At 37.5% G+C, this 26,855-nt stretch overlaps 1 protein-coding gene across 1 annotated transcript in view; it reads left to right on the top strand.

The window, feature by feature from the left end:
• LOC116506551 (semaphorin-4E-like) overlaps positions 1–26,855 on the top strand; it is a 45,170-nt gene that overhangs the window by 9,587 nt on the left and 8,728 nt on the right. The window contains exons 4-10 of the mRNA XM_032214350.1: positions 2,962–3,060; positions 4,472–4,571; positions 6,182–6,292; positions 21,197–21,342; positions 24,249–24,424; positions 25,727–25,883; positions 26,326–26,548. Of these exons, the coding sequence (XP_032070241.1) occupies positions 2,962–3,060; positions 4,472–4,571; positions 6,182–6,292; positions 21,197–21,342; positions 24,249–24,424; positions 25,727–25,883; positions 26,326–26,548 (1,012 nt within the window). The remainder of the gene's footprint in view (positions 1–2,961; positions 3,061–4,471; positions 4,572–6,181; positions 6,293–21,196; positions 21,343–24,248; positions 24,425–25,726; positions 25,884–26,325; positions 26,549–26,855) is intronic.

The following is a 26,855-nucleotide window of genomic DNA, read 5'->3' on the forward strand; positions in this document are numbered from 1 at the left end:
AAACGACAAGATGTAATTGTAATAAATTCATCAGTTTCCTACAACACTAGATTAAATAGTGTTTGAAATTTGGATTCCTGCATTGAAAATGGCATTAACTTAAATGTTGCGTCAACCTCTAGAATTCTAACAGGGATTATCATAGCACCAGAAGCTATGTTTTGTGAAAGAAAACAAAGGAATCAAGAATGTGTAGTCATAAGAAAATGTAAGTCTTCTAAGCCTTTCATAAGGCCTTGAAAAGCTGGTTCTTCCCATAAGCATTGGGATAGTGTGAAATTGCAGCTGAATACAGCTGAATGTGAGTATGGTATTTGTGTGGAGGGGAAATGGGTGCAGGGAGCTTTTCTTGTGGTTTGACAGTTGTTGTGTTTTTTGTTATTTTGTGAGCTGCCAAGGGTTATGATAGATAGGAGGCTGCATAAGTCTTATAATAAGTTAATTAAATACTTCCTAAGAGCAAAAGCTTTCAGCAGTGAGACCAATTACCGACAGAAGCAGTGGTTCTCTTTCACTGGAAATGTTACAGTAGAAACTTAACTGTCATTGGTCTAAGATGTTTTAATTTAATTATCACAGAGCCACATTTTGGACTTGACAGTCTAAATGGTATTTCTGAACTCTGTTCTAGCAATGGGAACTCTCTAAAGTTTCTCTTCTTTAGGCTTCTTTCATATAGTCCTTTGAATGAGAATACTACAGCTAGAAACAGAACTTGATTCATGTATACCAGGGATGTCAAACTCATAGCCCACAGGCCAGATACGTCATGCTCTGGCCACCCCCACCCCCTTTTAGCAAAGGGGAAAATTTACGATACATCATGTGATGAAAACATGTCGTCATGAGTTTGACACCCCTGATGTATACCCTTTGCTCTATTACTGAGCTGGGGTTCTGTTCTTCAAACTACCTTTTCCAAACGCATCCCCTTGTTTCATTAGGAGAAATATAATACAATACAATAGTAGAGTTGGAAGGGACCTTGGAGGTCTTCTAGTCCAACCCCCTGCCTAGCAGGAACCCCTATACTGTTTCAGACAAATGGATATCCAACATCTTAAAGACTTCCAGTGTTGGGGCATATGCTGACTCTGTAAACTGCTTAGAGAGGGCTGAAAGCCCTATGAAGCAGTATATAAGTCTAACTGCTATTGCTATTCACAACTTCTGGAGGCAAGCTGTTCCACTGATTAATTGTTCTAACTGTCAGGAAAATTCTCCTCAGTTCTAAGTTGCTTCTCTCCTTGATTAGTTTCCACCCATTGCTTCTTGTTCTACCCTCAGGTGCTTTGGAAAATAGTTTGACTCCCTCTTCTTTGTGGCAGCCTCTGAGATATTGGAACACTGCTATCATGTCTCCCCTAGTCCTTCTTTCTATTAAACTAGACATACCCGGTTCCTGCAACCGTTCTTCATATGTTTTAGTCTCCAGTCCCCTAATCCTCTATGTTGCTCTTCTCTGCACTCTTTCTAGAGTCTCCACATCTTTTCTACATCGTGGTGACCATAACTGAATGCAGTATTCCAAGTGTGGCCTTACCAAGGCATTATAAAGTGGTATTAACACTTCACATGATCTTGATTCTATCCCTCTGTTTATGCAGCCTAGAACTGGGTTGGCTTTTTTTTTTTTTAGTTAGGATTTCTTTCCCTCAACTACTCTCTTTAACAGCTAAGGCTGTTAATGCAAATACACTGAATTATGAACTTTTTCTTTCCATCCATCTCCAAATCCAAGTAGTAATATGCATGGTCTGGAGATTATCCTGACCATTAACTATTAAATAGAATATCATCACATTTTTAGATCCCCTTTAAGTACAAGTAGTCCTTGATTTACAATAGTTAGTTTAGTGACTGCTCCAAGTTACAACAGCACTGAAAAAAGTGACTTATGACCATTTTCCACACTTATGACCTTTGCAGTATCCCCATGGTTACATGATTTACATTCCAATGCTTGACAATTGGTTCATATTTATGGTGACTGTAGTATCCCAGGATCACATGACAATATTTTGCAACCTTCTGACAAGTAAAGTGAATGGGGAAGTCACATTCACTTAACAACCAGGTTACTAATTTAACAACTGCAGTGATTCACTTAACAAATGTGGCAAGAAAAGTTGTAACAAATCTCACTTAACAAATTTCTCACTTATTATCATAAATTTTGGTCATAAGTTGACTACCTGTACGCATCTATTTGTGCTTCACTGCAAACTGCTTTGTGAACTCTTCCAAAAACACATTTTTGAACAGAAATATAGGAAACATTGGGAAAACTCTGAATTGTCTTGTATAGGAAGAAGGATGGTTATATGTTATTGATTTATTACAACATTTCTACATCATTCTAACTTCTCACTACTTGATAGAAACCTAGACCACCTTGCACCTGAAGGGAGTGCCAGAATAAGATAGTTATGGCTATTATCTCCATCTGCTGCTTCAGCAGTAGCTGCAATTCTAGCAGAACCTTTAAGTCATGGACCTGCTTTTTCAGGGAAAGGCCAGCATGTCCAGAATTGGAATCAAGCCAAATCAATTTATAAATAGTAAAATAGCAAGGGCTTAATATATGCTTTGAAGGGGAAGTATTTATCAAGGCAGACTTTGGAGAAAATACATTTATTGCTCCCTAGAATTAGTAAAAGGGTCTAAATTACATTAGAAGTGATTTAATATATTTTGAAGAGAGAAATTAAAACACATTATCATGTAAAGAATTTTCCTGCTCATCCAGTGTCCCAAAATTACTTACTGTAACTGCACCATTTATCAGTGCATTTGTTGGAAAAGTGTACCCTGTGTTCTCTCTAGAAGACAAGCATTGTTCTTCTGCCCAGGGATCTTACAATGCCGGTCTCTGCTTACATTCAACATCAGAATAGTTTTATAAGGTTGAGAATATAACTGTAATTCTTCTGAAGTTAATCATTTGTGTATATTTTTCAGGCAGAATGCAACAATTATATACTTATTATGCATAAAATAAATGCAACAAATTTATATATATGTGGCACAAATGCATTTCATCCAGCTTGTCGTTACATGGTATGTTCATGGCATATTTTTTTGAATTATTGCACTATGTCTTTTACTTACGGAAACAAATAAATTTCTTGTTTACTCACAGTATTTTTCTTAAGCTACTTTCTGAGTCACAGGGGGAGCTACAAAATAGTGTACAAATTCTAGAAATAAGTAATGTAGAATACACATCTCAATAGTTTGTAAAAGCAAGTACAGGTAGCTCTCCATTTACAACCACAAGTTCTTTGACCAGTAATCCTAAAAGGAAACTCTCTAGCTTCAATATTATATTTATTTTAAGAAATCCCTGCATTAAAATATAAATCTGGCCCAAATATTACTTTGTTTTATTACAAGTCCACCAAAGATGACATGTTCATTCTTTACAATTATGTTTTCATCATACATTTGAAATATTTGTATACATTTGCCTACATATTTCATCAGATAAACAGAAAACGAACATTGGAAAGGATTATTAGGTTCTGCATGCCAAGAGTCATGACCTTATAATCTCCGGCCACCCAATAGGGACTCATGATGGTATATAGTGAGATAATTTTGAGAAGTGAGAATACTTCCAAAAGCTTATTCTGGTTTCATACTGATAAATACTTCCCTTCAGGGGTGGCTAACCTTTGCTTTTCATATGAACACCTTTATAGGTTTTCCAATGCATTATTGTAACCTCTGGTATATGAAGATAGGAAGTACATTGCACATGAAAAATGACATAGCCTTGGGAATGCTTTGGAATCCTATAGTAACATTTTTTTTTGAATCCCATACAATCTAGTTGTCTGAGATAAGAAACTAGACAATGAAGCATTGTTGTCTAGTTTCCAGTCTCTGTTCAGGCCATTATATGTTAGGATAATCAAAGCTAGCTCCTGAATCTTACAAAGGAGACTTTAAGTTATATTGTCTGATGAGTAAGGCTTCTATTCTTTTTTTTATTATCAGATTCTCACTTTCTGTTCTAGTATAGAGCATATTGGGTCTCGACATTTAACAGAAATCTGACTCAGGTGGGTGGACATGGATTCAAAGGAATTGATTTTTTTCACAACTCCAATCAGCAGCAAAATTAGAATAGACAGCTAGCGGAAATGGCAAATGGACTACTGTCAGTTGATCTTTAGGACACTTATATTTTTCCACCCAACCCTTTGATAACCAGAATTTTTATAGTATCAGAATATGGAGAACATCCTAGACTTTGGTTTCCAGTCTTGAGATTTTTTCTCAATAGAACCTTCTTAGTTTTTGTTTCATATAAAGCACTGTTTCAGTCATCCAGATTCATGCTCTGCTGGGAAGCTGAATGGAGTCAAGGGATCTTTACCTTTTAATGGATAAGGAAACTGTGATTTAGCAAGAAGTATGAACATTGTCACTAATACATCTTCTCTCTGGAAATTATTTAAAATAGGTAATTGACAATATGAAATTAAAGTTGTATACAAGAGCTACAGAAAGCAGAGGAAGATGTCCATATGAACCAACTCTGAGTTATGCCTCTTTAATGGTTGGTAAGTTTTCTCCTTGCCCTGCAAAATGTCTTGATATCTTTTTCATTTAGTCATGGTTGTCAAGCAGGATTACTCAAATTAGAGTGAATATATTTCAGATGTGATGTTGCTTATCAGTCTTTGAATAAAAGACTGGTTTGAAAAAGCTATCAGGAAACTAATTGCATATGCAATCTGCCTTTACAGTATATCAGCTCTTCCTCAATAGTTGGCTGATGTAGGATTATTATTTTTTTGAAAGACTCTAATGACATATTTATTCTTTTTCAACTTTGTCTCCTTACATCCTTTGTTCTTTTCTGTATACTGTAGATTTCAAACTAAGTACAAGGTCATAGTGGGGGGGAAGAATGTTACCCTATTCTGCAAGCAACAGCTTTTTGGTTAAAAAGTAATTTTTTTAAAAAAAGAAGAAGCTGATATTTTACACAAAGACTCTTTTCAAACCATGTTCTTTTGTCATTGGACAATCAATGTAGCCTTTTAAACTTAGCTGCTTGTTTGCTTCTATTTTTGGAATTTGCTGATATGTTTGACCACTGCTTCATTCTGTCAGCCATATGTTTGCAATGGAAGCTAAATTGCTGACAACAGTCAAAGTGTCAGTCTCAGCTAAGGGCTATACATAGCTTTTAAGCAAAATGCCCTCAACTCTATCCTCCCACCTCCATTGTAATTCCATATAGTCTTCATTATTGTAGCTGTCTCCATTCTCTGACTTCAGTCCATTTTTCTTGCTCCTGTCAGTGACAAGTCACCTTCAAGCACAGTTGAACAGATAGCAGTAGCAAGAAGGAGAAATAGTAAGCTCGAGTGAGGCGGAACAGATGTTGGTATAGAATAGGAGGGACTGACTTTGCCAGACCTCAATGTTGACATTTTCATATTAAGATGATGAAAGTTATGCTGTTGGACTTGCAATAATGGCTTTTTTAATGCAAGGATGTCTTTTTGTGTTCATATTATTTATTATGTATTGGTTGCTTATATACCATTGAGTCAGATTCAGTTCCTGGCAATTGAATACTCATAATCCTGATCTGCCTTACAAAAGTGTAGTTTTTCTAATGATATGTAGATTTTATAATGATATTCCTATTCTGTTTTTGATACCACATATCAACCTTTATCCATGGTTTTCCTTTTCTACTTCCTTTATGTCTTGCCATGAATTATAGCAACATTTATTCAACTTGCTAAATTAAAATAAGATTAAGCAGATTTAATTGTTGTGCATGGTTCATCATTCTGTGGAGAATTGTTGTAACTCAAACTAATGTTAGGCTACTTACATACTAAACAACCATATTTAATCTATTTCTATTTTTATTTTAAAGGAAAAGCAGTTGTGAGACCCCAGTGCCAGTCCAACATCATATTGTTGATGATGATCATGGACCTTTCCATAACCTGCATGCATGTTATTAAATTCTGAAGGTGTCATTTGTAGTAGTGACCCAGATATGAGATTTGACATGGCTCAAACTTGTGTCTTTTATGCTTTTGCTTCTATATTTATCCTTGAGCTATAGCATACACAATATACTCATCTCCTCCTGCAAATTGTGGCAGGGCTAAAAAGATACATCTTTTTATTTGCTTTGTCTCAGATGGTGCACTTTATACAGCCACTTCAAATAACTTCTTGGGTACAGAGCCAATTATACTGCGGAGTTTCAGGAATCCTTTAAGGACAGAATATAAAGCATCATGGCTTAATGGTAAGACATTTTGTACAAAATTAATGAAGAAAATGGTGTACAATGGGGCTTTTTTTGCAAGTTAGTCTGTGATCTCAACTGCCTGTGTCACAGATTGTCACAAACCAATTTTTTAAAATATATTTTTATTATTTTTACATTTAAAACAATGCAGTACCATGAAGTCGAAGTGACTATACATTCACATTATATACAGCTAGTCTCAACCATTAACTATTAGCCTATTTAATATATTGTCTATCCTTCTGTCCAATCACAATATATACATTTGTTCCAGACTTGTCACCTTGTTTTATACCAATCATAAAATCTGTTCCAGACTTCAAAATATTCTGATTCCCCTTTATTTTTAAGTTCAAGGATGTGCCTATCTGCTTCCGCACAGGCCAACACTTTTCTGATCATATCTAGCTCTGATGGTGTATTTTCTTTTTTCCATTATTATGCATAAGTTATGCATGCCACAGATAGTATATGTATAATTAGATAAAGTGTATCTTTCTTAAACCCCTCCGGTATTATACCTAGGAGAAAAATTTCTGGTTTAAACAAGATTTGTTCTAACCATGATTGAATCATTTTCCAATAATTTTTGCCTCATTGCACGTCTACCACATATGATAAAAAGTGCATGATGTTTTTTTACACTTCCAACAATTTGGGGCCAGATTTTTAAACATTTTGGAGAGCCGTGCTAGGGGGAGATGCCATCTGTAGAACATCTTATAAAGATTTTCTTTATATGCCATAGCCATTGTTGGTTTCTGATTAAGTATCCAAAGTTTTTCCCACTTAGCCAATTCCACATTATAACTGAAATTTTTCACCCAGGCGACCATAGTTTCTTTGACATGTTCCTCCTCTAGTTTATATTCCAACAAAAATCTATACAACACTTTGATCAGCCTGTTTTCTGTCTGTATCAAAAGTTTCTCTAATATTGTGTAATCTTTGGCAATACCTTTCTTCTTCCTATCCTGTGCAAACCTTGATTGTATTTGTAAGTAGGACCACCATTCTACTTGCCCCCCTTGTGATGCCAATTCTAATCTAGTTTTGATCTCCCCCTGTCTTTTCAATAACTCTTTATATGTAACTATATTTTGCATATTAATTAAATTTGGCTGCATGTATGCTTCCATCGTAGATAGCCAAATGGGTGTTTTGGTATAGTGGTTGTGTTTAATTTTGTTCCATATTAATAACAGGGACTGTCTGATGTAGTGTCTATTGAAATATTTGTGTGCAGATCCTTTTTCATAGCAAAGGCATGCCATCCTGCTTGGAGGTCATGACCTTCCAATTTGAGTAATCTTTTATTTCTCAACATTATCTATTCTTTTAACCATGTTAGAGTGGCCGCAGTATAATAAAGTTCCCAATCTGGTACGCCAAATCCTCCTTTTTCCTTAGTGTCTTGCATAGCCTTGAGTTTTATTCTTGGTTTTCTTCCCTGCCAAATAAATTTTGAAACCAATTGATTCAAACCAGATTTTTAACATACAATTAAACTTGTCAGCATAGGACAAAATTGCTTGATGAGAAAATAACATTATAAGGAACATTCTGGAGTTACAGTAGTAGCTTAATAAGTAATTTTTTTATTGAAACAAGTCTTTTTTCTGATTTTATCAGGGATAAATGTATCCCAAGACAATATTACAAAATTATAACCTAGTCTTTAGACAAAAACAGCTGTATAATAGAATTGTTGCAGATTTTAGTTGGAGAGCTTTGAAGTAAGGGCTATTTTAGAAAATATTAAAATAATGGAGCTGCTTCCATCCCCATTCATTCTTGGTCCACAAGTTGGCTAATTGCTCTATAAATCTTACTCAGAACACCCTAGAATATACCCAGAGTATTTTATTTATTGATTTCTGATATTGATATATCACCAGAATCCAGAGGCATGGTATTTTACAGCCAATAACAACACAAATTTATATACAATACATAAAAACAAAGTAAAATATCAAATGATGGTCCGTGATTATTAAATTGTGCCAATTTACATTAAGTTATCAAGCTTTGGGATAGGGTGAGGTTAGAACGTGGCCATGGTTTCATTGGGTGCATTAGAGAAGGATAGTTCAGGCACCATATTTTGGTTTTATTGGCTTTTTTGTTTGTTTATGTAGCTTACCAGATTTTTTTAAAATGGGTGGTTATAGGTAAGTCTTGTAAATAAATAAATCTTAAATACATTCAGAATATTACATCTCAACTCCTCCTTAAAATAGACTGAAGGTAGTTATCAATATGTTGTGGGTGGGGAGATAGGGCTTTCTTATAAAATAGGAACTATCACTAAAATTCATCTTTCTCAAGTTTGCTTGATGTAACTTGTGCAGTGAGAATCCGTAATGTTTCCCTCTGAAATGAATGTATCAGATAAATCAGTTGTACTTGGAGAAGGCAGGGCTGCAAGAACCATATGAGGTTCTTAAAGTCAAAAACAGTTGATCGGAAACCAGTATAGCTATAACTCTAGACTGTAGATGGAGGCATTCATGGCAAGAAAAAAGTTTCAGAGTAGACACTATAGACAAAGCGGAGGAACTCTATAAACAGAACTTTGGCAGTGAGGATGAAATAGAGGAGAGAGAAGCAAGAGAAGAAGGAGGTCCAAGACCATCGGTCATAGAAGAGAAAGAACTGCTAACCAGAGAGATGGAAAGTGGGAAAGGAGGAATAATGGGAAATGATGAGGGAAGACTTAAAAGAAATAAGAGAAACTAGATCTACAAGGGCGATAAGACCTAGATACAGGTAGAGAAATGCAGGAAGAAATTAAGATCCTATCCTTGAATATCAATAGATTGAACTCCCCCCCCCAAAGGAAAAAAAAAATTCAACAAACTTAGTAAAATGAATTTGGATATAATAGTGGTGCAGGAGATGCACATAAAAAAACATGAACAATTATTAGCCTACCCCAAATTGGGAAGTATGTTTGCATCGCTAACACAATACAAAAAGTGAGGGGTAGTGTTACATATCAATGAGAAGATCCCGGCTAAGCAAATCTATAAATATAATGAGGGTAGAATCTTCATTGTAGAAGTAATATTAAATCAAAAGCGAGTCGTATTAGTAGGAATTTACATCCCAAATGAGAGACAAGAACAATTTTATAGGAAATTGCATAATATTATCGGGAAAATAGAAGGTAATATTTGTATTATGAAGGACTTCAATGCAATAGTCAATAGAGAGTTAGATTACAAAAGTAGCAAAGTAAGAAAAGGAAATAGAAGAACACTACTTAAAACGTTTTTTAAAATGGTAGAGGAGTTGAATATTCAGGATAGTTGGAGAGAGAGAAACCAAGGGGAAAATCAGTACACATATTATTCGAGCAGACACAAATTATGGTCCAGAATTGATATGGTTTGGATATCGACAAAGCTAAAGAAGTGGAAGAAGTGGAAATAGATACCAACCTCTGAGCAGACCATAACCCAGTTAAAATAAGATTAAGGGGACAAAGGAAAGCGATGAGTTGGACTTTTAAAAGATCAATCATAAAACACGAAGAATTTATATCAAGGATAAAAGAACAAAAGTGCTTGTTCTTCTAGGAAAATAAAAAAGAAGACGCAGATTTACAAAATCTTTGGGACACTGCAAAGACCTATATGAGAGGCATCGTGATTGCTTACATGGCAAAAGAAAATTTAAAAAAGAAACAATGACAGAACAGTTTGGAAGAGGACTCAAGAAATTAGAGGTTGGATTACAAAAGGATCCCAACAAACAGCCCTAACTAAACATAAATTGAACATTCTCGAGAAGGAAGATTGAGCACAACAAATAAAATGAAGCAACCAAAACTTTTTCGAAAACGCAAATAAACGGGAGATGGCTATCATACAAATTAAGAAAACAGAAAGAAAGAAGGTGGAGTAACGAACTGCAAAATGAGGAGGGAAATGTGTTCTTTCAAAATGTAGAGAAGAAAAATATAATTCATGATTTCTACAAGAAACTATTCAAGGATGATGAATGTGATATTGAAGAAAAAGTACTACAATGTTTTATAAAAACTGAATTATCCAAAGTGTCAAAAGATACATGCTGAACAAAGATAATAAGAATGTCAGAATTAATAGAGGCAATGTAAAAACAGAAAAATAATAAATTGCCAGGTCCCAATGGGCCATCAGAACTATACAGAGAACTACAAGAAACTCTAGGACAAACACTAATTGAGGTATTGAGGTATTTAATGTAAAATCCCAACTGACATTATCAAAAGCCTTTTGCACATTCAGAAATATCAATGCCACTTGTACTTCACTATGCACTTCATAATATTCAATACATCCAATATTGTCCTCATATTATTTCTTATTTGTCTTTTTGGTAAGAAACCATTTTGGTCAACGTGAATAAATTCATTAAGAAACCTCTTTAATCTTTTGGCCATTATTGCCATGAATATTTTATAGTCCAAATTTAGCAATGATATGGGCCTGTAATTTTTAATAAATGTCAAATCAGTATTTGGAATCGGTGCGATGTTTGCCTCCACCCATGAAGCTGATGTCTTTGCTTCTCTTAATACTACATTAAATACCTCAATTAGTGTTTGCCCTAGAATATCTTGTAGTTCTCTATATAGTTCTATATCAGTGACGTGCGGTGAGGTTTATGGCTGGTGAGGCACTGACACAGGGGTTTCAAATTTTTTTAGACTTGTGAACTTTAACTCCCAGAATTCCACATGCTCAGTTCCGATTTAAAGCGACAACATTTTTTTTCTCCTTTGCGAAAAAGTTTTCTTTCATTCTTTTTCTTCTCCCTCCCCCTTCTTCCTCCCTCTATCCCACCCTCCCCCTCTCTCAAACAGACACACACACACACACACACACACAGAAGTTGGATCCCTCTCTCACTCACTCAATCTCAAACAAACACAGAAGTTGGATTGGATATATTTTCCAATGGCTTGAAAGCAGCTCCTCTGCCATACACCCCCCCTATTCCCCTGCTGCCTTCCGATCCGAGCCTTTGATTGCAGGTGGAGCCACATTGCCTTTTCAAACTTGTAATCAGTGAAGCTGTGCTTATATACTTTTATCCAGGGGTGTGTGTGTGTCTGTGTGTGTGTGTGTGTGCATGTATGAAAAGGCAACGTAGCTCTGCATGCAATCAAACTACATTTGGGGAGGGATCTACACTTGAGGATGAAGTTTGAATTTCTCCCCCTTCCTCTGACCCACACACATACCTTTTCCAGCTGTTTCAGAGAGGATTTCAACTCTGCTCTTGCCTGCCATCATGAAAAGAAAAAAAATGTAAAAGGAAAAAGGCAAGAGCTGAGATCAGGCTGAGCTAGTTGCTGCCAGAGTCACCGTGTGAATGACTCTGCTTAACTGTTTAAAAAAGCCTCTAAAAAAGTGCCCTCTACAGGAGGAGGCAGTGCCTCATTACATCAGGAATTTTTCAGCTTTTAACCCTTGCTTAGCTCTGCTCCAGTGATCATAAAGTCAGACTAGAAGAGGCACCTCATTCTCCCGCCTCCTCCTATAGAGGGCACTTTTTTTAGACGTTTTTTTAAACAGTTAAGCACTACGCAGAGTCATCCACTGTGACTCTGGCAGCAACTAGCTCAGCCTTTTTCCTTTTACATTTTTTTTTATTTTCATGATGACAGTGGTGAGGCTTTGCCTCCCCTGACTGCATGTCCCTGTTCTATATATATATAGAAGGGCAGAAGAACAAGTGAAGGAAACTATGGTAACGTGGGACAAGAACTTTGGTTATAACATCAAACTGGACAAATGGCAAGATCTATGGGAAAGAAATAGAAAACTAACAATAGCCACTTTGTATAAAGAAAATTTGTACAAAATGTTTTATAGGTGGCATCTTCCTCCCACGAGGTTAGCAAAAATGAATAAGAATCAATCTCCGCAGTGTTGGAAATGTAACTTGCGTTTAGGATCTTTTTATCATATGTGGAGGTTATGTACAAAAGCCAAAAATTTTTGGCATCAGATAAGGACATGGTTGGAAGAGATATTAGATCAAAAGGTTGATTTAAATCCAGAACTATTAGGAATATTAAAAGAAAAATATAGTAAAGGGGTGAGATATTTAATGCTGTGATAACTGCAGCAAGATTGGTATATGCACAAAATTGGAAAAACAGAGATGCCCCCACCAAAAAAGAGACAATAAAGAAAATTTTGATCTGTGCAGAAATGGACAGACTGACACTGGAAATCAAAAATAGAGACAAGACAGAATATTATGAAATTTGGAACTAAATGTATCAATGGTTGGAAATGAGGAAAAGGAGTCAGAACAGAATATTTGAGGATTGTAAAATTGGAACTGGATAATACATAGATAAATATATAAAGGAGGATAAGGGATGTGTTAAGATTAATGTAGCTATGTACAATAAGTAGAAACTGTATTTGTTGTTCTGTTAAAATATGCATGGAAATGACAATACCAGAAAGGTCGTTCTATGTCCAATGTTTTTAATATTTATTCAAAATAATAATAAAAATAAAAATAAATAATCATGTATTGTCCCAATTGTAATTGGAGCCCTTGCAGCAATACCTAAAGGGCTACCTCGCTATTTGGAAATTCTAAATTTACCTGACTTGAACATTCTGACTCTTCAAAAAACCACCCTACTTGGAGCAGCTTATATCCTCCGACGTTACCTTAACAGTTCCTAGGTCCTTGGTTAGGACTCGAGCTGTTGAGCTACCAACCAGCCCCAAAGACTGTGAATCTCACCAAAGATTAACATAATAATAATAATAATAATAATAATAATAATAATAATAATAACAACAACAACAACAACAACAACAACAGCAGCAGCAGCAGCAATAACAACAACAACAACAACAACAACAATAACAGAGTTAGGAAAATTTTGAAATCTAAATTGAATGGTGGAAATACAATCAAGGCCATAAATACCTGGGCAATACCAGTTATAAGATACACAGCTAGTATAGTTAACTGGACACAAGCTGATTTGGACATTTTGGACTGAAAAACCAGGAAACTAATGACAATGCACTACAGTTTACATCCACGTGGTGATACTGATAGACTATATCTGCCCCGAAAATCAGGTGGCAGAGGATTATTACAAGTGAAGCAAACAGTTGAAGAAGAAAAACATGCACTGGCTGATTATTTAAAAGAAAGTCAAGAAGATCTATTAATTGAAGTAAAGAACAAAAATCTACTGAAGGCCCAACAGACAAAACAAGAATACAGAAAAGATGTGATAAAATCAAGAATGGAGAGTTGGCAGAGCAAAGCACTGCATGGCCAATTTCTGGAAAAAATAAAAGATAAAGTGGACAGTGAACAAACTTGGTTATGGTTAACAACAGGTACATTAAAGAAAGAAACAGAGTCACTAATCCTGACTGCGCAAGAACAAGCTATCCGCACAAATGCCATTAAGGCCAAAATCGAAAAATCCTCTGATGATGCCAAATACAGACTTTGCAAAGAAGCTGATGAAACTGTTGATCACATCCTCAGCTGCTGTAAAAAAAATCACGCAGACTGATTATAAAGTGCGGCACAATTCAGTAGCACAAATGATCCATTGGAATTTGTGCAAAAATTATAATATTAAAACAGCAACAAACTGGTGGGAACATCAGCCTGAAAAAGTCACCGAAAATCAGATGGTCAAGATCTTGTGGGATTTTTGCATACAAACAGACAAAATACTGGCGCATAATACACCAGACATCACATTGGTTGAGAAAAATAAGGTCACAATCATAGACATTGCAATACCAGGTGATAGCAGGTTAGCTGAGAAGGAACATGAAAAAATCGCAAAATACCAGGACTTAAAAATTGAAATTCAACGACTATGGCACAAACCAGCAGTGGTAATTCCAGTGGTAATTGGCACACTGGGTGCTATTCCAAAAGCACTGGAATTACATTTAAAACAGTTAAAAATTGACAAAATCACCATCAGTCAAATGCAAAAAGCCGCACTGCTTGGATCTGCACGCATATTACGAAAATACGTTACAACGTCCTAGGCCCCTGGGTGGGGCCCGACTAGTAACCAATGCCAAATCCGGCGAAACAACTGGCCGCTGTGATACAATTGTATAATAATAATAATTTGTATTTGTATTTATTAGGATTTATAGGCCACCCTTTTCCCTAAGGGGACTCATAATAATAATAATAATAATAATAACTCCGGTAACTCCGCCATTGCCGGTCCCAAGCCCGGATGAGAAAGGAGGAAGGTTGGGATCAGGTTGGCATCTGGTCCCGTAAAAAAAACCCCGCCAACCCATACAATATGGTGAAAAAAACGAATAAGAATTCCATACCGCATCGGTCGTCGCGCGGGTTAACAAGGGCCGCGGCGGATGTTGGGGTCCCTGGACATCCGTCGACAAGTGGGCTACAAGTGGACCAGCCAACAAAACGACAAAAATATAGTGCAGATGAAAACCGTGCCATAATGGCCTGTTACTACAACTCAGAGCCAGAAAAAAGAGGATATTTAAAGCGAATGTATGAATTATGGAAACAACAATATCCAGATTCAACTGTTAGTGAACAACGACTAGCAGATCAAAGGCGATTTATTATACGGAATAAAGTGTTTAGTGAAGTTGAACATGAGGAAATTCAGGCAAATTGCAAAACCCAAAAAACAATATCACAAGCGGAAATAACTGATATTCAAGACACAACTAAAGACACTATAGTAGAACTCCCAGAAGAAGCTCTCGGGGAGGAAATAATATCACCACCACTAGAACCAGTTATCACTGAACCAACTGATGAACTAACTCAAAAACAAAAAGAATTGAAGGATAAGATCATGGAGCATTTTCTGCTTAATGAGGAAAGGCAACGTTTACCATCACTAAAAACTGTGCCTAAGAAAATTTTGGCCCCTATCATGAAAATGGTTAATGCAGTGTTTTCAACAATTGAACCGGGATCCATCTTGGAAACAAACCAGTTAATGTACAGCGCAGCTGTAATAGTCACTAATGAACTAGGCATTAAAATTAAAGTACCTAGTCACACAACAGAAAAAGCATCAAAGCCAAAGTGGAAAATCCGTCTAGAACAAAAAATCAAAAAATTAAGGGCAGATGCTAGTAACTTAAAGAACATGCATGAGCAACGGCTTAAAAACAACAAAATCATAGATCGGCTAATCAGAAGATATAGATTGGATACAAGAAACATCAATGAAGCTGTAGAGATTGTAAAACAGCAGATAACAGCAACAGCTAGAAAAATTGAAAGATATGAGGCACGAATCATCCAATATAAACAAAATCAGCAATTTCGATCAGACCAACGGCGTTTTTATCAAAGTCTTAATGTGAATGGTGACACCAAAAGTGAAAAACCAGAAAAGCAGGCCACAGTTGAATTCTGGAAAGAATTGTGGGAAAATGCAAAGGACTACAACAAGGAAGCAAAGTGGATACATGACTTTGAGAAAAGCATTGGCAACAAACAAATGCAAGTATTAGAAATAACAACTGAGATGATCAAAAATCGAGTTAAAAAGGTAAAGAATTGGACATCACCTGGAAAGGACCAATTACATGGTTTCTGGCCCAAATATCTGACCAGTTTACATGCAATATTGGCCAGGCAACTGAATGAAATTTTACAAAAGGGCCAAATTGATGAATGGTTGACAACTGGAAAAACATACTTGATTCAGAAAGATCCAACTAAAGGAACAACACCTGAAAACTATAGACCAATAACATGCTTACCAACAACCTTCAAATTACTCACAGGCATTATTGCAGATAACATGATGGATTATTTGGAAACAAACAACATCTTGCCAGTAGAGCAAAAAGGCAACAAAGGAGCAGGGGCACAAAAGATCAGCTTCTAATTGATAAAATGATATTAGAAAATTGTAAGAACAGAAAAACGAACTTGAATATGGTCTGGATTGATTACAAAAAGGCATTTGACTCACTGCCACATAGTTGGATCATAAAATGCTTAGAAACAACTGGCATTAGCAAAAATATTACATCCTTTACTGAAAAGGCAATGAAACAATGGAGAACTGAGTTGGCAGTAGGGAATGAGAGCTACGGAATGGTTAATATCAAGCGAGGAATTTTCCAGGGTGATTCACTTTCACCTCTTCTCTTCATCATCGCAATGATCCCACTATCAGTAATCTTAAAAAAAATGAAATTAGGCTACCAAACAGCCAAAAAAGCTGAAAAAATTTCGCATTTACTATATATGGATGATTTGAAACTCTATGGAAAGTCAGAAATAGAAATCCAATCATTGACAAATACAGTCCGAGTATTCAGCACCGATATTTCAATGCAGTTTGGCATGGAAAAATGCGCCACTGTATCCATAAAAAGGGGCAAAATCACTGCATCTGAGGGAATTGAAATGCCCAATGGCCAACTAATTAAATGCAAAGAAAATGAAGCCTACAAATACTTAGGCATTCTGCAGTTGGATAACATCAAGCATGGAGAAGTAAAAACTATTGTCAGGCGAGAGTACACCAACAGAGTTAGGAAAATTTTGAAATCTAAATTGAATGGTGGAAATACAATCAAGGCCATAAATACCTGGGCAATACCAGTTATAAGATACACAGCTGGCATAGTTAACTGGACACAAGCTGATTTGGACCTTTTGGACCGAAAAACCAGGAAACTAATGACAATGCACTACAGTTTACATCCACGTGGTGATACTGATAGACTGTACCTGCCCCGAAAATCAGGTGGCAGAGGATTATTACAAGTGAAGCAAACAGTTGAAGAAGAAAAACATGCACTGGCTGATTATTTAAAAGACCTCAAGAACATCTATTAATCGAAGTAAAGAACAAAAATCTACTGAAGGCCCAACAGACAAAACAAGAATACAGAAAAGATGTGATAAAATCAAGAATGGAGAGTTGGCAGAACAAAGCACTGCATGGTCAATTTCTGGAAAAAATAAAAGATAAAGTGGACAGTGAACAAACTTGGTTATGGTTAAAAACAGGTACATTAAAGAAAGAAACAGAGTCACTAATCCTGGCTGCGCAAGAACAAGCTATCCGCACAAATGCCATTAAGGCCAAAATCGAAAAATCCTCTGATGATGCCAAATGCAGACTTTGCAAAGAAGCTGATGAAACTGTTGATCACATACTCAGCTGCTGTAAAATAATCGCGCAGACTGATTATAAATTGCGGCACAATTCAGTAGCACAAATGATCCATTGGAATTTGTGCAAAAATTATTATATTAAAACAGCAACAAACTGGTGGGAACATCAGCCTGAAAAAGTCACTGAAAATCAGATGGTCAAGATCTTGTGGGATTTCCGTATACAAACCGACAAAATACTGGCGCATAATACACCAGACATCACACTGGTTGAGAAAAATAAGGTCACAATCATAGACATCGCAATACCAGGTGATAGCAGGGTAGCTGAGAAGGAACATGAAAAAATCGCAAGATACCAGGACTTAAAAATCGAAATTCAATGACTATGGCACAAACCAGCAGTGGTAATTCCAGTGGTAATTGGCACACTGGGTGCTATTCCAAAAGCACTGGAATTACATTTAAAACAGTTAAAAATTGACAAAATCACCATCAGTCAAATGCAAAAAGCCGCACTGCTTGGATCTGCACGCATATTACGAAAATACGTTACGACGTCCTAGGCCCCTGGGTGGGGCCCGACTAGTAACCAATGCCAAATCCGGCGAAACAACTGGCCGCTGTGATACAATTGTACAACAACAACAACAATAATAATTAATGGGCAGGGCTGCAGGAACCATATGAGGTTCTTAAAGTAAAAAATAGTTCGCCGGAAACCAGTATACCTATAACTCTAGACTGGAGATGGAGGCATCTGAGACTTTGATTAGGAGCTATAAGAGCATTTGGGATCTCTGGACTTGTGTGCACTGGACTCAACAACATTGGTAGCACAAGTGGAGTCAGTGGAGCCAGTAGTACCATGGGATATATATTGTAAATACAGTTGTCCAGAGTAGGACAGAACCAACTGAGTTTTGACATAGGTTTTGAAGCTATGATTCTTGATGAATGTATCTTGTCTTTTTATGTACACTGAGAGCTTAGACACCAAAGACAAATTCCTTGTGTGTCCAATCACACTTGGCCAATAAATAATTCTATTCTATTCTATTGCAAAGGGTTGCAAGGGACCAGAAAGGCTGCAAAGAAGTTTGAGGCTTGAAGTGCTGACAGACAAGCTGTCATGGGTCACATACCAGGGGTAATGTTCAAATAGGTCAAATACCAGGGGCAAGATGAGCAAGACTGGCAAAGCAAGGTGCTGGGGTGGCGAGGTAACAAAATGTAATCAGGCAAGGCCCAATACTGTCTCAGATTCTGGGGCAGTGTGTACTCTTTGCCACCTCCTTGGACATGTGGCTTGGGCAGTAAAATTGATTGCTTTTGGGCCTGGGAGAGTGGCCCATGTTGTTGACTCTTGTTCAAGTTTCAAGTTCACAGGTCCCTCATCTATACTACGGCCTGATATTTTCTATTGATGTACTGCTCTGGGACTTTAAATCCTCTGCACACTTGTGGGAAGGTTGGGGGGCTTGAGTACTGTAAGATTTCCTCAGGTCATGAGCTGTTGCTGCTGAGCTCTAAGGCAAAAGGAGCTGACAGAGTGATGGCGACCCATGAGGGACTAGAAAGACTTTGGGACCTTGCGGAGTGCCATGGATGAACAAGTGAATAAATGTGGGTATAGGTCTGAGTGACTCAGCCTAGAAGGTAGGGACTGGGTGGGAAAAACGTGGAGGTCGAGAGAGAGCAGGTAGAAATATTAAGACTAATGGTCAGAAGTAGATATAGTGGAAATCTGAACAGCTCCTCTTCAAAGAATAGCTGTGTCTGGCTTGGTGGCTGTGGTGTGACTTTGTGAGTTTGGCAGGGGAGGGATACTGTAAAATCTCCATTCCCTCCCCACTCCAGAGGAAAGTTACTGCCAAATCCCCATTTCCTCTAGATCAGCTGGGACTCAGGAGGCAGAGAATAGATGGGAGTGGGGCCAGTCAGAGGTGGTATTTAATGATTCTCCGAACTACTCAAAATTCCCACTACCGGTTCTCCAGAACTGATCAGAATCTGCTGAAAGCCACCTCTGCTCTGGAAGGCTTCAATACAATTACATTTTACTGCTCAGACCTACTTGTTGATGTTTTTTGCTCTTCTTCAGTAGTGAAAGAGTTACTTCCAGACATGGGGATCTTATCTGCTTGCAAGTTTTTATTATTTACTTACTTACTTACTTATTTAATTTATTATTTAATTTATTATTTATTTATTAAATTTCTATGCCACCCATCTCCCCTACAAGGTAATTCTGTTTCTTTTTGTTGAGTCTTTTTCCATAAATATTCTTGTCATGTTTAGTGAAATAATTTGTCCATCACTTTTTGCTTTGCTAGATTCTTGCTTTTTGGAAAACTGCCAGGTTTGGCCTGTTTCCTTTAGATATACCTTTTACTTATATCTTTGATATTGATTATCTTCCCTAACATATAGTTCTCTAGATCTTTAGCACAATAATATTTCTTCAGGGACATTTCTTATTAGCCCTTTTTAAACTTAGTTCCATAGTACTTAAATTCTCAATTCCTACCTGACTTTCCTTCAAGTTCTTTCTAGCCCAGGACTGACTTTACACCATTTCTTCTCTGCCTTGCCTCGAATTCCTTCCTCAGTTCTCCTCTCAATTATCCCTAATGCATTTTAAATCCTATCAAAACTATCTGATTTTCTTTCATAGTATCTGAAATATAAATTGCTTTGTTGACTGTCCTAAACTAAACTGTCAAAAGAGTAGCACCAAGTCTTTGTCGTTTACTCTTAGGAAAAATGACATACTTGTTTATTAAATTTAATTATAACTTTCTAGCATGATATCAAGGTTCTCCCAAGGATTCCATCACTGATAGTTTATAATTTGTAAACTTATTTCATTTAATTAAGTGCTTCAAAATCAGATAATTAATCCATAAATAAAGTTCTTTAATTCACTGACAGGCTTATTTTTCACCAGTTTTACTTGCCAGCAGGATTCCATATTCTTTTTGTGACATAATAACAGAAACAAGATGCAAGGCGATTTAATTAGTTTCTATAAACAGTTCTTTTATTTTAAAAAGGACAAAATTGCTCTCATTTAATTTGGGTAATAACACATTATCCTTCTTATAAAAGATTAATCTTTCATGTTATAGCCGGATGCCTTATGTTAATCTGTGTTAATTTTTGCTGTGCCCTAATTTTTAAGAAGTAAAATTGGAAAATGGACAGACTCAAGCAACTATGCTCAAAGGACAGGATTTAAAATATCACCATGAGGTAATTCATGTCCTCATTTTAACTCATGCAAGTTTCAGTATCTGCTGAAAATTTATACTTTACTGATAAATTCTGTATTGATTTAAATAAAGACACCCAACTGTACATAAAGAGGTGAGTGATGGGAAGGAAAAAGCAATCAGGCCAAATGGGGTGCTATTTGATACATTATAAGGAAAAATGTAAAGAATATTTCTAGGAAAGTGGAAATCAAAGCCATATTTGGCTAATGCAGGAGCTAGGTGTTAGGCTGTTGAACTTTGATGTATTTGACTATTACGGTATATTTTTTAAAGACTTAAATTACAACTTTTGAATTCATAAAATCATTACTACCCATATTTTACTGGACATTTTGATTATTTTAAAGAGAAAAATGGAACAGCAACAGCTTCTTCGCATTCTTCCGTCTTTAGCTAAAACTACAGATTACAACAACAAAAATTCTAAAATCTGCTGGATTTTCTTTACAGTCTTGCTTATTTTTATGTGTTCCAGAACCCACTTTTATTCATATGGAACTCATACAGGAGAATGAAGCAGTCTCTGACACTGACAGAATTTATGTGTTCTTCACGGAAACTGCTACTGAGTTTGAGTTCTACGATAAACTTCGGGTATCACGAGTAGCTCAACTCTGCAAAGTGCGTGTTTGAATTCCTCATTTGCTTCTCTATTAGACTGTGAAAAATGGAATCAGTGGAGTTATTGGGATGATAGGAAATAGTTCATATTTTCATTGAGAAAACAGAATTAGGAGAAAGAAATTGTAGTTCATCTCTTTAAGGAAGAGAGACCTTTATTTTGACTTGGTCTTGAGAACACAATTTTTCCTTTTTGCTACTGTATTAAGAAGAAGGAAGACAGGCAGCTAGCTCTCAGATAGTTAACCATCAAGAGAACTTAAAATTCTATAGATCTTACATATGCATAATGTTTCCCTACTCAAGATGTCCCAGTCCTGAAAAAGGCTTAGTAAGGCTGTGGAAGTGTTGTTCCTTTGTTTCACCAAGCTTAATTCAAAATGGTGGAATAATGCCTCAATACAGAATTGAGATCAGAATTGAGAAAACTCCTAAAACCTGCACCAAATGAAGCACCAGGGAAGCCTCTTTGCTTTGGCTAACAATTTGTCTCTGCAAATGCAGATATGCATAAAAGGTTGCTGAAGGCTACTACTTTGACATGGCGTACCAGCTCCTAGAAGTGAGTTTAAAGAAAGGGAAGTTTCATTTTCTGAAGTGAAGTGAGTTAGTTTAGTTTAGTTTAGTTTTAATAGATTTGTATGCCGCCCAATCCCGGAGGACTCCAGGTGGCTTACATAAAAACAGTTTAAAAACAAATACTAAAAAAGTTAAAATACAAAACAGCGAATTAAAAAAGGAAACAACATACACTCGATGTTAATGGGGCTGAAGCTCAATCAGAGATCAGCAGCCCTAGGCCTGCTGGAACAGCCAGGTCTTAACAGACTTTCAGAAGGCCGAGAGAGTAGGGAGGGTCCGGATCTCAGGGGGTAGATCGTTCCATAGGGCTGGGGCAGCTACAGAGAAGGCTCTCCCCTGAGGAGCCACCAGATTTCATTGTGTAGTCGACGGCATCCAGAGAAGGCCCACCCTGTGCGATCTTATTGGGCGCTGGGAGGTATGTTGCAGGAGGCGGTCACGGAGATATCCAGGTCCTAGGCCATGTAGGGCTTTAAAGGTAATAACCAGCACCTTGAAGTGTGTTCGGAGACCAATAGGGAGCCAGTGCAGCTCACGGAGGATAGGTGTCACATGGGTGTATCTAGGTACACCCAGTATTGCTTGCGCGGCTGCATTCTGGACCAATTGTAGTCTCCGAACATTTTTCAAGGGCAGCCCCATGTACAGCGCGTTACAGTAGTCGAGTCTTGAGGTGACGAGGGCATGAGTGACCATTTGGAGTGCCTCCCGGTCCAGATAGAGCCGCAACTGGTGCACCAGGCGAACCTGGGCAAAAGCTCCCCTGGTCACAGCTGACAAATGGTGTTCTAGTGTCAGCTGCGGATCCAGGAGAACACCCAAGTTGCGGTCCTTCTCTGAGGGGTGTAAGATTTCACCCCCCAGGTTTAAAGGTGGAATATCTGGATTGTCTTTGGGGGGCAACATCCAAAGCCACTCAGTCTTGTCAGCATTGAGGCGCCAGCTTGTTCATTCCCATCCAGACCCTGACAGCTTCCAGGCACTGGCACATTACTTCCACCGCTTCACTGAGTTGGTACGGGGCAGACAGATACAACTGGGTATCGTCCGCATACTGATGGTATTTAACCCCGTACCGACGAATGATCTCACCCAGCGGCTTCATGTAGATGTTAAATAGGAGGGGGGACAGGACCGAACCTGCGGCACCCCATATTCAAGGGGCCTAGGGGTCGACCTCTGTCCTCCAACCAACACCGACTGCAACCTGCCAGAGAGGTAAGAGGAGAACCACCGTAAAACGGTGCCTCCCACTCCCACCTCTTCCAGCCGCCGCAGAAGGATACCATGGTCGATGGTATCAAAGGCCGCTGAGAGGTCAAGAAGCACCAGGATAGAGGAATGTCCTCTATCCCTGGCTCACCAGAGATCATCGATCAGTGCGACCAAAGCGGTTTCGGTGCAGTAACCAGGCCTGAAACCAGACTGAAAGGGATCTAGATAATCCGCTTCATCCAAGGTCCATTGGAGTTGAGAGGCCACCACCTTCTCAACAACCTTCCCAAGAAATGGGAGGTTGGAGACTGGACGGTAGTTTTTAAAAACAGCTGGGTCCAGAGCAGGCTTCTTGAGGAGGGGTCTCACCACCGCTTCCTTCAAAGGTTGCGGGAAAGACCCCTCCCAAAGAGAGGTGTTTACAATCCTCTGGATCCAGCCTTGTGTCACCTCCCTGCTGGTCGAAACCAGCCAGGAGGGACACGGGTCTAGTAGACAGGTGGTGGCACTCATCACTCCCATGGCCTTGTCCACTTCCTCAGGAGTGGCAGGCTGGAACTCACTCCACAAAGATTGATCAAGGCTCTACCTCGGCATCTCTGCTGGCACTGTCCAAGTGGAGTCCATGTTTGTCCGAATCTGAGCGACTTTGTCCGACAGAAACTGAACAAATTCCTCAGCTCTTCCCTGTAAGGGTTCACTCGCATCCCTCTCCTTCAGGAGGGAGCGGGTTATCCTAAACAGAGCGGCCGGGCAAGATTCTGCGGACGCAATAAGGGCGGAAAAATGAGCAGATTTTGCCGCCCGTATCACCACTAAATAAGTCCTTTGTAGAGGTTTGTGAGCTTTGTACAGGTTTAGTATTTAGTGAATTAAATATCGACATTTCAGTTCCAAATCAATTATGAATATTTTCTGTTGTGTTTATTATTTTCTCTGTCCATAGTTCCTTTGGTGCATCTTCTCGATCTATCACACACACATTTTTCAGTGGTTTTTATCAAGCTGCTTGATTTATTTTCATAAAGTGATGAAATAATACAAGTATAGCATTTTGGAACATTTTGCTAAGTAGTTTTGTAACAGGATTTGATTTTTCCCTTCTCTAGGGTGATCTTGGTGGAAAGCGAACATTAAAAAAAAGATGGACCTCATTTTTAAAATCTACCCTTCTCTGTTCTATTCCTGAACTGCAATTTCAATTTAATATCCTTCAGGATGTCTTCGTAGTCAAGAATTCAAACTGGCGGAAAACCATAATTTATGGGATTTTTACCCAGCAATGGTAAGAGTTCTTCTCCATAATATCTCAATATATTATCAATCTTCCTCTTAAAATTAACCACAAAGGGCAGGTATATTGAAAGTATATTGGTAACCACATAGTTTAAGGTGAGATCTATAATCACTGGCAAATACAGATTCAGGTTATGGTAAATGATTCAATTATTTTTGCACTATACTCTGGCATGAAGAATAAAAGGTCAAAATTACTCAGACTTCTGAACTCTTATAAAACATTCAGGAGGCTTGAACTGGGAAATTTACTGCAGCAGCTAAACCAGTCCAATGGTCCCAATTTCTTTAAAAAAAACTGCTTTATCATCTTATGGCCACCATATTGTTCTGCTGAGAATATTTTTGTGGCATTAATTTCCTAATATTGTTAGGGAATACTGATTGATAAATGATTTAATTCAAGTTTTAGTGACCTCAAGATTGTTATACATGTTCAAAGTTATATTTTGAATTCTTGCTTACTAAATAAGTCATAGTTCCCAGATTGATACATTATACTAAGCCTCAATGAGGGTGGGTCTTACAAAAGTAGCAAGAAATAAGCATACCACTCTATGATTTCTCCCACAAATCCTGCTAATTTGTCTTACTATGGCAGGAATGGGATGGTCCTGGGAGAATGAGCAAAATATACCACTGTGTACACTGAGTTTATACTTGCAGACTGGAGAATGGCCAGGCAGCAAGATAATGGATTTAATTACAACAGCAATAGGTTGGAAGATCTGAAGGACCAGGCTGTTCACAGATATAGGTCTTTGATCATATTAAATATTGTCATAACATTTGATTGATTAATAGTATGGCCATCAAGTAAGTGATTTACCATTTTTTAAAATGGAGAGATGTACAGCAATCTGGGTAATATTTTGCAAACTGTTTGCTTTCTTAAGCTAAGAAACCAAAAACACACAATTCCTTTATGTTCTTTACCATTTATTCCTCTTACATTCAAGTGGCAATCTTTCATGAGTTCTTACCAGATAGGCCCATAGATACTGACCTCTGCTACTCGTAGTTCGGTAAATTGAAGTATCTATGTTATCAGGCTTAGCCACACTTTTCTACATGCAGCAATACTTCTAACTGTAAGGATAATACCAGTTATTTTTTATACATTTGGGGCAATATATATCAAGTGGAACCAAAAGCCAGTTTTAACTTCAGTACGTTCACATTATTCCATTGGGGCCAGAAAATGTTTGCCACATTTTTGCATTAGAATATATTATTTCCCACTTTCAAAAAAGCTGTCCGTTGCAGAATTCTATTTTGTGTTTTATTTAAGGGGAAAGTTGGATATCTCAGCTGTTTGTGCATTCCAGATGGAGACTATTCAAGATAATTTTCTGAAAGGAAGCTTCAAAGGTCCTGTTGCTTTGGAAAATTCTCATATGAAATGGGTGATGTACAGGGGAGATGTCCCAATTCCTCGCCCTGGGGCTGTAAGTCTCAATTTCTCCTGTTGAATAGGCATTTCCTTGTTGAGTATGAATATGGTTTGGTCTCAAGACAAGGAGTTTTGAATTAGAACTCAAATTCAAAATATTTTTCACACCCTGCAGGCTAACATATTTAAGTAACAGCTGCTGCTGTCAGAAGATTAATTGTACATTTTATTTGACTCTGCCATTTCTTAATCAAAACTATAGCAGAGATCTTACAAAGTATGTATAGGGTAAAACTCTTTGAGAGGAATGACATTATAGCACAAAACAGTTTTAAATATTTAAGAATTTACAATTTATATTGGATAATTGAATTTAACTCAAATGAACCCAGACTGTACCATGTGTTAAGCTATCAAGTTCTTACATAACTTCTTATCTATATCTCCTCTTGGTAAATAGTAATAGCTGATTAACTCACTTGTTCAATATTTTACAGTGTGCCGATGTTTCTGCTCTACACTTGGGGTACACCTCTTCACTTGACTTGCCAGACAAAGTCCTCCAGTTTGCCCGAGACCACCCTTTGATGGACAGTATTGTGAACTCAGTTGGTCTTCAGCCTGTCTTCCTGAAAAGGGGTACCAAGTACACACAACTCATAATAAGCCAAGCCACTGACTTGGATAATGTCACATATGATATCTTTTTCCTAGGGACAGGTAAAGCACTTACTATGCTGCTTCCATAGTACATATTTGTTTTAAATGCTGTCTTGTCAGTTTTCAAGATAGGTGCATTTTTGGGTGTTTTAAAGCAAGGAGAAGCAAATAACAGCTCTAGTCCACCTCTATACGAGCACATCATACTCATAACATATTTTTGGTTTTTTAGTGATATGTAGATGTAGATAAATTTATTTATAGGCCGCCCTTTTCCCTGAGGGGACTCAGGGCGGCTTACAAAGTATAGGGAAGGGAGTACACACAATGACATATAAAGACAATACGTAATTAAAAATAGAAGCAA

Source organism: Thamnophis elegans, chromosome 1 (genome assembly GCF_009769535.1).
Source record: "Thamnophis elegans isolate rThaEle1 chromosome 1, rThaEle1.pri, whole genome shotgun sequence".
Lineage (NCBI taxonomy): Eukaryota > Metazoa > Chordata > Lepidosauria > Squamata > Colubridae > Thamnophis > Thamnophis elegans.